This window comes from Lampetra fluviatilis, chromosome 29 (genome assembly GCF_964198595.1).
Source record: "Lampetra fluviatilis chromosome 29, kcLamFluv1.1, whole genome shotgun sequence".
NCBI lineage: Eukaryota > Metazoa > Chordata > Hyperoartia > Petromyzontiformes > Petromyzontidae > Lampetra > Lampetra fluviatilis.
In genome coordinates this window covers 8,142,928-8,156,674 of record NC_136303.1, presented here as the reverse complement: position 1 = coordinate 8,156,674, position 13,747 = coordinate 8,142,928, and the positions used below count along the sequence as shown (strand labels likewise).

At 47.6% G+C, this 13,747-nt stretch overlaps 1 protein-coding gene across 1 annotated transcript in view; it reads left to right on the top strand.

The window, feature by feature from the left end:
• The window catches only part of LOC144942893 (CD166 antigen-like), an 80,645-nt gene extending 68,939 nt beyond the window's left edge, over positions 1 to 11,706 (top strand). The window contains exons 15-17 of the mRNA XM_078869894.1: positions 1,672 to 1,804; positions 2,814 to 2,880; positions 6,143 to 11,706. Of these exons, the coding sequence (XP_078726020.1) occupies positions 1,672 to 1,804; positions 2,814 to 2,880 (200 nt within the window). The 3' untranslated portion in view covers positions 6,143 to 11,706. The remainder of the gene's footprint in view (positions 1 to 1,671; positions 1,805 to 2,813; positions 2,881 to 6,142) is intronic.
• The last annotated feature ends 2,041 nt before the right edge of the window (positions 11,707 to 13,747 follow it).

The window sequence follows — 13,747 nt, the reverse complement described above, 5'->3', positions numbered from 1 at the left end:
TTGAGAAATGTTATTTTACATTTTTGGGATTATTTAAAGAAAGGCTCTTTTAATTGACATTAACCACTTCTGCTCACGTATCATTGTGCAATCAGTGAGCCATCCGTGGAAGTCAAACAGTTTCATTCATGATACTGCGTTGGCAGTGGTGCACAAGCAACAACAACAAAACTCAAAAAAATCTGTCGATAATACTCGGTCACGTTTCTTAGCGCAGTGGCCCCTTCCTCAAAGCACATTAAATATATAAACCACAGAATACGCCTGATCACATTTTATTTGACACATCCTATCAGTCTGACACGGCCTTCTGGGAGTGCGCAATTTCAGCAGCGTTGATTCGACACGAGCAAAGCAGGGGTCAGCCTCGCTTGAGCCAATACGGAAGAGCCGCAGAGTTTGCTTGCGTTCAAGCAATGTCACTGAAATTATGGCTATTGGGGTGTGTGAAATATGCTTTTATTTTCGTTACGTGGAAAGACACTCATTTACTCACGCTGTCCACTTAAAATTATTTCTAGCGACGTGAACGACGGTTATCATTTGGCCTTTCATACCAAATCGCTCGTTGATGCTTTGGGTAGCCTGCCCTTCTTTATACCACATCCCACATGAGGTGTGAAAAAAGGACCCATAGGCCAAAAAAACGACCACTCCTATCAAATGCATTGTTGTTCCTTTTTAGGGGCAGTATTATTGACAATTCGTTGAGCTTTTGTTCGTCATTCACGGAAGGGGCACGGAGCCACATTCATTTGATCTTTCCGTGCGCTCTGATTCAAAATCCGAACGCTGGGGGGGAAGGGGGGGGGAGGCAAATCCCGGCCGTCGCGAACCAACTGACGCGGCACAGAAATCTTCGGGGCTTCAAATTTCATTCGCGGTTCTCGCGTGGCGCGGACGCTGCCATAGACACAACCCGAGCGCGGGATTACTCTCGATCACTGCCGTCGCTCTGCCTGTTGCATTCTCAGCATGCGATGTGCATTCAAAAATGAGGAGCCATTCAGTATGTTGGTAGCAGCCCTTGACCTGTGTCCGTGTCAGGGCTGCGGAGACGGATGATGCTGTGAGGCTGACGTGTTGTTGTGTATGCGGGCTTCCCTTGATATGAGATGGGAATGTTTTGGCTCGGGGTGGTTTTGTGTTTAGATTTTTTGATCCAGGGTCAGACGAGCAAGAGATAGCGTGTGTGTGTGTGTGTGCCGGGCATGGTGCGGGCGACCCACCTCCTCGTGTGCCGAGTTGACCTTAATAGGTGCTCGCTGACAATACTTTCCCCAAAAGTCTGTTCAGGTTATATGGGGGATATTTGTCTTTGTGTGAGTGTCTTTGTGTGAGTGTGTCTTTGTGGGGAGCGGTGGTGTAGCAGTTAGCGCTCTGCACTACGAACCCAGCGACCTGAGTTCGATTCCCACTCACGGCCAACACCCGTGACGATTATCTGAACCAGTCCTGGGCATCTCCTAGGTCGACTCAGCCTCAAATGAGTACCTTGTGTGTTGTGTGTTAACATCAGCACTGTGGAGACAAAGGCGACCGGGCGTGGTGCTGGCCACCCACCCGCTCGTGTGCGCTTTCCGGCCTGCATAGGTGCTCCCTAACAGCACAGTAAATGTGTTAACGTGTGTGCGTGTGCCCTCTCCTCCGGTGCGGTTTCCGTCTGATCAGTCAGTGACAGCGGCAACGGCCGCGTGATCATCGCCATCATCGTGTCGCTGCTGCTCGTGGCTGTGCTGGGCAGCTTCATCTACTGGTCGTACAAGACCAAGAAGTTTTGCTTCGGCCAGAAGAGGAGCTCCATGTGAGAGAGCCTCTGCACCCCGACGTGTACACCAGACGGTTGCACCCAGATGTGTTCACCGGACGGACGTTTACTGCAGACAGACTTGTACAAGAGACGAGACATGTACAACGGACATTTGTGCACAACGGAAATATGTGTACAGCAGACATACGTGCACAGCGAACATAAGTGTACAGCAGACGGACGTGTACAGCGAACATAAGTGTACAGCAGACGGACGTGTACAGCAGACAGACTGATACAACAGACAGACATGTATGACAGACCATCTGGTTGGGTTAAGCCCAGATTGAACACCTAACATTTGTTCACGGAAACAAAGCAGGTGTGAATGAATGAAAGTTACACAGTATGCTCTGGTTTATCAGACGCACAGATTCTCCCAGTATAATTTTCCTCCCGCGTTTGTAATGCGGAGAATGTGTTAAATTGCACGCACGCTTTTGCAGCATGGACGAGAATAACGCAGTTGCGAATGAAGAATTACGTCAATAAAAGTGTGATTTTCACATGAAGCTCATTGCACTTTTAAATTAGAGTTGAGCAATCGCATTGAGAGCAGCGCCGTTTTTAGTTGTTTTTTTTTAATACTGGTGTGATGACAGATGTGGTCTCTGTGAGAGCCAGTTCATCATTCTGTTTCTGAACAAGCGCCCAAATATTTGGACAGGTGTTTCGGCGACGATCGTAAAATCAAAGGGTAAAAAAGCACATGCACGCGCTGTGTGTGTTTTCTCACCGTAATGAAAGCGATGCTATAACGCTAACCAAACAAACACTACACGTGGACAACACTTCCGATAAGTGTGCAGCTGGAGCAGGTTGATCTGCCTTGAAAAGGGCTTCTTTCTTCAACCTCTTTTGCAATTGGCGGCACGGGCAACACTGTTATATCTGCTCAACCGCCCGCGAGCCAACAGAAACTCAAAGGTGTTGACAGTTTGCAATGAATGGTAACTAAAACGACGTGCGACGTTGACTCTGTTTTTTTTGTTTGTTCCCGCAGGCCACCAGGTTCCAATGGCGCTTCGAAACCAGAAACGGAAAAACTGAATTCTGACAATGCGGTTTAGGTAACAATTTCGCGACACTACACGGTTGCATGTCATTATCGTGTTTTGTTTTGTTTGCGACTCATTCGTTTTAGTTAAAAGTATAGAACAGGAATACATTATTCATCCCCTGGGGAAATCTCGTGACAGCTTTAGCTTCCTGGGCTAACACAGGAAAATAAGTGCGTCCTCCTCCACATGGGAGATTAAATTGGACCGCTCATGGGCATATAATCAAGGTAAGGGTAGCCCTGCAATTTTTTTCTCGCATCACTGCTGGCAGAAGGCCTCCAATACAAGGGGTTTTTTTGTTTGTTTTTGGCCTACTCTTCCACGCTGCGCCAAATATCATGGAAGATGTGGGAGTGGCCACACTTGACGAGCCCACCGCACACGACCTGCCGATCGCCTAACCGTGGCGCGTCCACTTATATTGACGGGGCGGACAGAGTCAGGGGGGAGAGGTGGTGGGGGGGGGGTGGGGAATTGAAGAGACTGACATCGTCATTCAACTGCAGCGCCGGGAGATCCAATTCCTTTGGCGAGCACGAGACATGGCGTCCGTCTTCACGGGAAGCGCTGTAGCGAGTCCCGAAAGGGATCCATTCAGTTGTGCTTCACCTCTTTCCCGTTCCGAGACGTCTGCAAGTTGCAGGGTGCAGTGGTGTTCCCGTTCACCGCTGAATCTCGGAACGCGCAAGCTGCTCAACGTTAATTTTAATGAGAGCGGCATAGCACCATTGTTTTTAAAGACATTGTCCTGCACTCACCGCGGAGAACTGTAGCAACACGCCCCCACACTGTGATGGCACACGCCCTCCCGGGCCGCCTTGTGGGAGCCTCGGCACCGATAAAATAATTTTATTTTTCGATTTAAAGCTTTCGTGACTGCAGGGGTTCATCTTCTTGGTTCTTTCGGTAAAGTCACGTAGAAGGAAAATAATAAAATAATAAAAATAAAACATAATTAAATAATTCTCACGACGTTTCTGCCTTCTCGACAGACCTGTTCTCCACCTGAAGACGGCTGCTTGCGTTGTGGCCGAAACGTCGTGGCCGAAACGTCGTGAGAATAATTTTATTATGTTTTATTTTTATTATTTTATTATTTTCCTTCTACGTGACTTTACCGAAAGAACCAAGAATAAAAAGTAATTTTATTTTAGTTTTTCTTCCGGTTTTATTTTCCGATGACGTACGTCACACACGTACATCATCGGAATGGGGAAGGGTTAATATTACGTGAATGCAGTTCGTATGTTTATGAAGTGTATATTAATTAAGCTTCGTTAGTGTGTGTTTGTGTCTGCCACAGGTGTTTTGTTTAAAATTAAAGTTACTTCATCTGGCTACCAATGAAATCTTACTTTGGTAGTACCTTCAATGCGGATGATATTTGTATTCCAATGCGGATGATATTCGTATATTACGTGGGCAAGTTTCAAAAATTTCACCACCTCTATTCAGGCCCACCACTATGAGTCAGGCCGCGTGTGATGAGATAAAGTGTGGGCACTCCCACCTCTTCTGAGATTTCTGGCCAGCGTGGATGGGTAGGCCACACAACCCTCTAGAGAGCATCTCTCGAGCTCCCCCGAGTGAAGACATTTACACCAGCAGTGTTGTGAGCAGATACATGCCAATTATTAGCAGTGTGAACGAGGTCCCTGTTTTTTGACAGAAGGGACCATTGCGTAGCCATTATGGACAAGCGTACGTACGTACGTACGTTGAATGTATTTTGCACCATACGTAGCCAACCGTGCTAATCGGAGGTTCGGCAATCTTTAGGCCCTAGGTTTATATTCGGCATGTTTTTCTTCTTTAAGTGCAGCTTTAGGCTTGCGTATCTCAAAAGTTGCTTTGGCGAAAGCTTGCGGGGCCGTGAAATTGGATGTAGTTTAATATTTTGCCAGAGATTTCAGTCTCTGAGCTATTTTAATTGTCTACGGGGGAAGCGGCGGTGGGAAACTTAAAAGTGAAATCTGCCCACGGGAAACGAAGTGACCGTTATCAGTGTTTTCGTGAGTCAGGCAACAATGCAGAGGAAGGAGGGCGGTCATTTGATCCGTACCCTTTTTTTTCTAAACGCCCTTCTTATCTTGCCCTGATTTAGATTTTTTTTCCCCTTTCAGAAATTTGGCCAAGGTATTCCATTAAGTTAACGAAAACAGAAAATAAACGCAACGTGGTTTTGCCGCTACAAAGTGAACTCTGAAATGCACTGCGGCTGTGACGGGTTATGGCTTGGTGCTCAGATTGGACTGTGTTGGCTCGCTCGCTCACTCGCAGTGATTGTAGGGTTGGCGTTATAACGTTTGCTCGATGTATTGATGGTTATTCTGTGCTAGCATTTGAGATGGATGTGGCTTTCGATGAAACACATCTATTCAGCCGGAGCCTGTGGACACTGCTCGATAAACAGAGAGGGGAGGCGAGGCCACCACGGTGTGTCTTGGTTCTCACACTTGACTTAAAATACAAAAGGCTGCCCATTCAATCGGATCTCCCAGTGTGGCATTTGAAACAGTCGTACAAAGTTTCTTCAAATCCCCTTCTTGGTAGTCGATTGGGAGGTTAGGTGCGGTGGCGTCAAATGTGGGTGATCCCACCGCTCCCCAGACATCTAACTGGCATGGAATAGTTGAATAAATACCCTCGGCGAGTGGCTAGCTTGGAGCTCACTTGAGTAGAGTCTGTGATCAAGTAAATTGCAGGGTTGGCGCCTTTTAACTTTGGACAAAGAGATTCGGAATTGGATTGTAACGGCTTCGCTTTATTTTCAAGCATGAATTCCACACGCTCGGCCATAAAAAGCTTTATTCAAAAACATCAAAAAAGAATCACCGTAGCCTTTATTGCTACAATAATCGCCAATTGTATTGCTTGTTAAACGCGTAATATCTATTCAAGCACTTGTGGACAATCTGGAATTGCTAGATTAGTTGAAAGCAACTTCCATAATCGCGTTTTGTACGAGCCGCCGTACGTGTTTCTGTTAAGCGTGTGCTATTAAAATGAGACTTTAATACAGCTATGATTCTTGGCACACGTGTACTGCTTTTGAAGTTTTTTTTTTGGGAGATCATAACAGAAATTAAACGGCAAAAGTTTTGCGGAATTCATCGCTAATTAAAGGAACAAGACTTCTCTTGCCGAGGTAAAACTTGGCACCTGAACGGGCTGAGGCTAAGGGCGTATTAGCACACTAATTGTATCGTGAAACGATGGCAGTGTCTCAATAATATTTAACTATTTGTTTCTTTCTCTGTTCACTTCACAGATCACGGATGAACACACCTTAACTTTTACCTCTCCCCAACCCATCCTGACCCGTGAAAAAAACGAAAAAAAAAAACGAAAATGACAAAAAAAACTTAGAATAATTTTTTTGAAGCTTAATATAAAAAAAAATTGTCGATGTTTTTTTTCTTTCTGTATTATAAGTTGTGTAGAAAACTACCATGTTAATCAAGATTGCTACCAAAGCAATTGTGTGTTGTGCGAATACCGTTGGGGGGGGGGTGTCTGTTTAAAAGTTTTAGCAACGTAAGTACACGATAGAGTTTGGGGTTCTTAACGGATGCGTCGCTTGGTGAAGGGATGTTTTTCATTTTTTTAATGAGTTTATGTATCGGTGCGCTACTGTAATAATACAACAAATACTGCTTGCTGGTGAAAGTGTACATGCAATCGTGCTGGTTATGTGGCTCTTTAAGAGATCAGGTGATGTAGGGTTGGAGTCGGGCTAACCTGGCAGTAAGTCACCACACCTTGTAGGTGCAGTTAAAAGCTCTCACAAGCTCCAGTGCTTTAAAGACAATTGCCCTTGGTCGTGACTCACAGAGGCAAATTTCCTATCGGTATATGAACAAATTTTGTGGCCCCATAACGAGTGAGGACCGCCGCTCATTTTCCATTTGTGGTCCCCAGTCGGTGGTGTAACATCCACCCTTTTTTTTAATCAGCTACGTTGGGACGATGAACTTTGTTGAACCTGAGCTGGATTTCACCTAGGGATCCTTTCTTTGATTGTGAGATACGTTCTCTGCAACAGCGCGGTGACCCAGGCTAAATGCTCGAGAGAAGCCGCTAAAATAAAATTTATATCCACTTTTCATGAAGCGGTCGCAATCCCAAACACCCACCTGCCCCGTAAGCCCTCTTCGTTCTTTAACCTCACCACCTCCGCAATAATAACGGCATTGCTGCCGTTATTCACGCGGCACTCTCCCCTGCCGATAGCGGAAGTACAACAGCTGATGAACGGCTAAATTCTTCTTCGTGCTGTAGATTCCCTCTGGGCGAACGGTTGAAATGAAAATATAATTCCATCAACACCTCCTCGCAGCAGAATACGCAACACAGTGGGTTTGATCGCCTGGCGGGTTTGTATGTTTGTACGTTGAACTTCTTTCGCACCACACCTATCCAACCGTGCTAATCGGAGGTGTGGGGTGAAGGACAACAAACTAAACACAGAAAGCAGTTCTGACAAAGTTATGTTTTCAATCTAGATTATTTCAAACTGCGTAGCTCCAGTGGCTTCCTAATATCGGAAGGAAGAGCGTTCCAGAAGGCCGCATAAGCGCATCTAAAAACGCGCGATAAAGTCAAACGCAGGAGACATATTTTCTTTCTGATCCAGTGAAAACAAACCCAGCCTGTGGATGGAATGGAAGCCACCGTGCCTCCCGAGAGCCGTGTGCTGTTCAAAACGGATGAGCCGAGTGCCAGCTCGAATTCGCGGTCCAATGGACACGTGGGAAAAGAGACCGGCAGACAATGGACATTTGTGCATAACGGCATCTGAAACGAAGCCACTCACTCCACGCCCCACCGCACACGATTACGCACCAGTTGGCTACCTCATGGAACGGGGTGGCATGAGTCATGTGGCATTGTACTAAATGTACTACGAATCCGGCAAGTAACGGAATAATCCATCACACCACCCCAGTGGATTGCAATTGCTCCATGCTAGGTGTGACCAATGGAGGAAATTGGAGTGGAGAGCACGGGCAGGAAACCGGCGCACCCCTCCCTCGTCAAGCTGTGTTGACCACACTGCGCCACGTGACAATGAGACAATTGGTGAGGAGTAAAAAAAAAGATGCGATAGCCTCTAACACAGGTGGTGAACTCACCCCCCCCCTTCTCCACCCCCACACCAGATTAGACTTGCATCCCTCACCCACGCTCGAGAAGAGATTAAGCTGCTCGCAATTGAACGCCTTTAGTGACCCCCACCGCCACCGCCACCACCACCGCAGCACGATTTCGAGTGATCCGCGCAATGAACCCCGCACGCCACTCTCACAGGAAATCTGATGGCCTGGAGGCACCTTGCAGACGTGCGTGCACACGCGCACCGAGAGGATTCTTTTGAGAAAATCGGCGAGCCGCGTTTCAAGTGGTGGCTTTTCTTTTTGGCTGTCTCTGCAAAGGAAATAAATAAATGGCATTCCCAAGAAATTGATACGGTTATCTAAAAGGTTTTGTACACCCCCCCCCGCCCGCCCAACTGATGCTGTACAGATGAGCCCTAACAAAGGGTGGCTCAGCGGGGTAGAGATGCGCATTTATGTATTGTCATCTGATACCTCCATGGCGTCTGCCGTACATATCGGGTGGTGGGTTGATGGCCGCGTGCGGTGGCACGAGCCGGGCACGGTGGCGCGGCAGCACTTCGGAGGCAGAGGTTGGCTCGTTGCGTAGATTCGTGAAGTTTCCAAACACGCTGGACGGCGAGGTGGCCAGGAGATGAGAGTCCAGGCAAGTGGGTTGTGAAAACGTGCGCGTGGGCCTGTTGAGTGCGTGCATTTGTTTTATTTTCCGCAACGCGACATATGCTCCGTTTACTGTGTTGGACGAATGTCCAAATTCAGGAACCTTAAAAAGAGAAGCCTTGAGACGTAGTGCGGGCTCTTCTGGATAAATAACTCGATTATAATTGAGAAATTAAAATATATATTTTTTGTTCATGGATTGTGTTATGTCTTAATTGCTTATGCCTCAAAAGTACAGAAAATGGCTATTATTCCCCACAAACTTTGCTTTTGTGACCAGGACAGTGATATTTTGCAATTTACCTATTTTAAATGAGACAACATGGTGTGCATTTGTGTCATTCCTTCACGTAAGGTCCTGGTCACAAAAGCAAAGTTTATACTTTTGAGGCATAATCAATTAGAAAATAACACTACCCAGGAACAAAAATCGTGTTACATCGTGTTATCATTCCACCGGCTTCAAAGAAACGCTGAATGGCGAGTCACAGGTGTGAGTGACACGTTACTGCCAGGTTAGGTGAAAATCCGCAGTTCGTGTCGTGTGGTGCCATCGGCGCCCTTAGGAGACTGTCGCAGGTTAATTTTACACTGGGTAGACCAGAGGGACGATATTGATCCAAGTGTTGTAGATTCCAGTTGCATTCCACGTCCGAATAGTTTTGGCTTTTTTTTTTACTCCTAAAATCCAATTCGCATCAGGTGACTGTGCGTCACGAAACTAGCCCTCGATTGAATCGTTTTAATTTGGAAGCAAAATCTGTATAAATAGGTGTATATATTGAACATTTTATATTTAAACGTTGGTTTGCACCGTGCTGTGTACTTCACATGGGAAATTCCAAGCCGTGGTCACTTGCTGATATTTTCTGTTAGCAGAATAATCTATAAGCCTTCGCTAGCTTTAACCGTTTTATAAGTTTTAAGCAAGTGTATCGTTTAGTTTCCTCGTTTTGGACGCACGTGGAAATAGCCAATGTTTGCCGCATGAGAGTTTTTGTTTTGAGTTCTTGATCAGGGGTAGAGTGATCACTCGATCGAGTAGTTAACGTGTTACCTTCAAATCATGCGGGGGTGAGAGTGTGGTGTGTCTGTGAGAGTGTGTGTCTGTGTGTGTGTCTGTGAGAGTGTGTGTCTGCGAGTGTGTGTGTGCCTGTGCGTATGTGCGTGTTTCTGTGCGTGTGTGAGAGAGTGTGCGTGTGTGCGCGTGCGTGTGTGCGCGTGCGTGTGTGTGCTGTTGTGCCGGTCTCAGGTACAGCTCTTTATCGATGCCGCAACCCACCTTTATCCACCCGGCCGGTTCCGCGGAAGCCAAGTGCCGCATGCCCGTGCATGTCGTTCATCGTGCATGCCTCGTGCGCCGTTTTCACGCCTCCTCCCCCCCCCCCCCCCGTGTCTGCTGCACTGAAGATCGGAGCGTAGGACGTTTACTCTTGCCATTTGTAATACGGTCCGGCAAGCTGCGATGTTCACTTCACGACTGCCCCCCCCCAAAAAAATGTCGCATCTCCCTCTCACGTTCTTGGAGTTGCGACAAGTCGTATCTGAAACCGAACTTAAGGACGTTTCTGGAAAATCGCAAGTCATTCTGGACTCTGGCTCCAGAGTCTGAAAAGATTTGCCCTTACAGGCACGGACGTCCTTCCCACTCCACTACCAAACTCGGGTTTTTACGATGAAAAGAGGAATAGCCGTTGCCCTATCTCATTGGAGGCTTTTCTAGATGCATTACACAATTATCATTCAAACCTATTTCAAAGAAACGAGGGATGCGAGTCACAGATGCGAGTGATTCCTTCCTGCCAGATTCGGTGAAATCTGCCAGCCAGGGTGAAGGCTAGTCCTCTTTTTCATCGTATTGATACTGGCAAAAAGGTCCCATCGATATCTGCTTTTAATCTCCATTGGCTGCTAACCCCTCATACGCGTTGGGTGTTTTGCACGAAAAAGAGTGACAAAACGTCGTTTTCAACACCCTTGCATTATTAATTTCCGAGTGGCGTTCGGAGCTCCGTGCCTGCTGGAGTTGTACTTTGATTGCGCTCCGGTGAAGACCGAATGTAGTTTAGAAAATAAAGACACGTACACAGAGCGCGACGTTGACGGCGGACGAAACGCACCACGTGTACATCACCTGCTTCGCAGAACCAATGTACGCCCCCCCCCTCGTCCCCCCCCCTCGTCCCCCCCCTCGTCCCCCCCCCTCGTCCCCCCCTCTCGTCCCCCCCTCTCGTCCCCCCCTCTCGTCCCCCCTCTCGTCCCCCCCTCTCGCCCCCCCCCCTCGTCCCCCCCTCTCGTCCCCCCCTCTCGTCCCCCCCTCTCGCCCCCCCCCCTCGTCCCCCCCTCTCGCCCCCCCCCCTCGTCCCCCCCTCTCGTCCCCCCCTCTCGTCCCCCCCTCTCGTCCCCCCCTCTCGTCCCCCCCTCTCGTCCCCCCCTCTCGTCCTCCCACCGCCACAGGCGTCGTAGAGTCTGCTGGTGTTCAGCATCGCGCGAGCCATGCTCTCTCATCGGTGGTGCTTTCGTAAATGTAACTTCTCGCGCTGTGCTCTTTATTTGAAAGGCTTGTTCGGTGTCGCAGCCCAGCGGGTCCGATTAACCGCGTTGGCCGGCACCGCGGCCCCCACCCCTCTCCCCTCCTCTCTCACCCCTCGCCTGAGATAGAACCCACGATTTTACACTCCGGAGCAAAGGGACGGCACGCTCCGGTGCCTACGCTCACCTGACGGGCAACGTGCGCGCGGAAATTTCATTTAGAGAGTTCCGTTTATAGCATCGCAGCAACGAGTTTCGGAGCCGAGCCCCCGGGTGGTGACCCGTTATGATGAAATGCTCATGCCCCACGAAGCCGCCATAGTGGGAGTTGAGCGCTTGTGGATGATGCGTATCAGAGAATCGCATATGAGGCTGCTGCATTAGACGCGTGTGGGGAGTTTGAAGTGGCATTTGTTAAAGCAAGGCCAAAGCACTAACCGAGCTGAAATTTGCTATGCTTTTTTTGTATGAATGCGTTGAACACAAAAGCTTTTCCGATTAAAGAGTTTTTTTGTTTTGCGTTGAAGCTCCGTTACATTTGCGTTGCGTGGAAAGTTGTCGCTGTTGCAAGTCTCTCGCACGGGTGAGTCCGTGCACACTTTAGCGTCCGGGTATTATTTCTGCTCGGTTTGGGGACAGGCGACAAAGTCCAGTATGGAATAGCGAGCACCGTCCCTCAATGGAGCATTGCGTCTCTACGAGCACAGAGCAGGGGAGGGGTGCGCGTGGCATAAGCAAGTTGGCGCACACCATCACTTGAGCGTAGGCATATGTGGGCAGATCTGACGCAGCCGAGTGCGATGTGTGATTCTCCTTGCCGGGTTCAGACAGCATCCACGCGCTGTGGGGAACGCGAACAACCACTCTCTCAGAAAGTGGCTTGATGCTTCGTTTTTGGGAGACCGAATGTAAGGCCACTCGCTTTGATCAAAACGAGTTTTGGGGGCATTTTTTGACATTGCCAAGACAACGAAAAGTTGCTGTCTCGTTCATAATGTGCGTTCGACGCAAAAATGTAAACGAATTCAGCTCTGCAACATAACCAATCTTGCATGGGCTTGTAAATTATTGAACATAGCTGCAAGTCGGTTGGTCGAGGGGGAAAAAAATCCTATTTTATTTTGCCGTTAGTCCAAAATGGGTAGCCTGGAGGAAATTAATTTTAGATAGCCACTTCAAACACTGAGCCGTTGCTAAACTTCAATCACTCGCGAGCCTGAGGGACGTTCCTTAGTATTTATATAACGCCAAATTAGAACGGCAATGCCTTCTTCATCATCGGCTGGAACGGAGCCACAAGTCTGCATCACTATGTCTAGTGAGTGGCTTAGCATGAGGTCTCCTGACCATGATGTTTAAAGTCACAAAGTGGTGCTGCGTTCCATATCAGCCTTTAATCAACTCGGGTTTTTTTGATGTATGTGTTTAAAAAAAACAATGTTAGCTTGGAAGGGCGATGACGGGGAAGTATAAATATGTTCTCATTGTATTTGTTTTTTGTCATTGATTCTTTTTCTTGCCGTTGCTTATTTTTACATAAATATACGATGAGAGCGCTGGAGGCGTTGGAGAGGAGATACAAAACATAATGGGTGAATAAATGAATGAAAAGTGGATTTCCTGCTTGCGAGCGCACATATCCTCAGCAGCAGCAGCAGAAGGCGTCGTCACTACGAAGCAGCACGCCGCGTTAGTCATGAGCTGTTGAAATTTGAATCTTAGTCGGGGTGAATTACCGTAGGTGTTTTTGTAAGGTAGCGAAGGAAAGGCAAACCTGGTTAATTTTAAGCAGACGTGAGCATCGTCCCCCACTCCTGCGGTGGAGATAGCAAGCTGGTAAAGGATATATTGACAGGCTTTCACAGAGGTCTGCATTGATAATAATGCGCATAAATAAAATGGAACTAAAAAAACGTGCAACCTCCCAAACCGCCACGCACAGTGGTGGGGGAATTACGAGATGGTGAAAAATAAAGCAAGTTTCAAAGAAATATTTTTTGTTGTATAAAAATTGGCTTGTGGCATGTGTGCATATCCAGTGTGGGGCGCATCTCATTTTCAGGATTACACTGGCTTATCGCTTGACGCCGACAGATAATCGCTGTACATTGCCCTCCGAAAACGTTATTCCGTGTGCTTGCCCCCATAATTAAGTCTCGGCTTTTGTCATCGCGAAGAATCGGACGCGATTCTGAATCTTCGGTCGGAAGAGAGTTGCCGACGAGTGAACAGTGGAATTGCTTTCGGGCCAAAATTGGGTGCGAGGCCTCGCGTTAATATGGGAATGAGTCTCTCACGTCATTCATCATCACTGTCAGTCACATGGCTGCCTTTTGACCGAGGTATGAGCAAATGGTTTTTGTTTTTTCCGGAAAACTTTATCGGCTTCTTATGGTGGCACATGGGAACAAAAACCAAGCGAATCAACTTTAAAAGTACAAGTTGGGGTGTAAACATATATATACACACACACACTGCATACTTTCTGATAATATTTTGCTTGCAATATTCACCGTGCAGAGTGAATAGCAAACGTGTTTACTCATGATTTTTTTTTTAAATAAAGT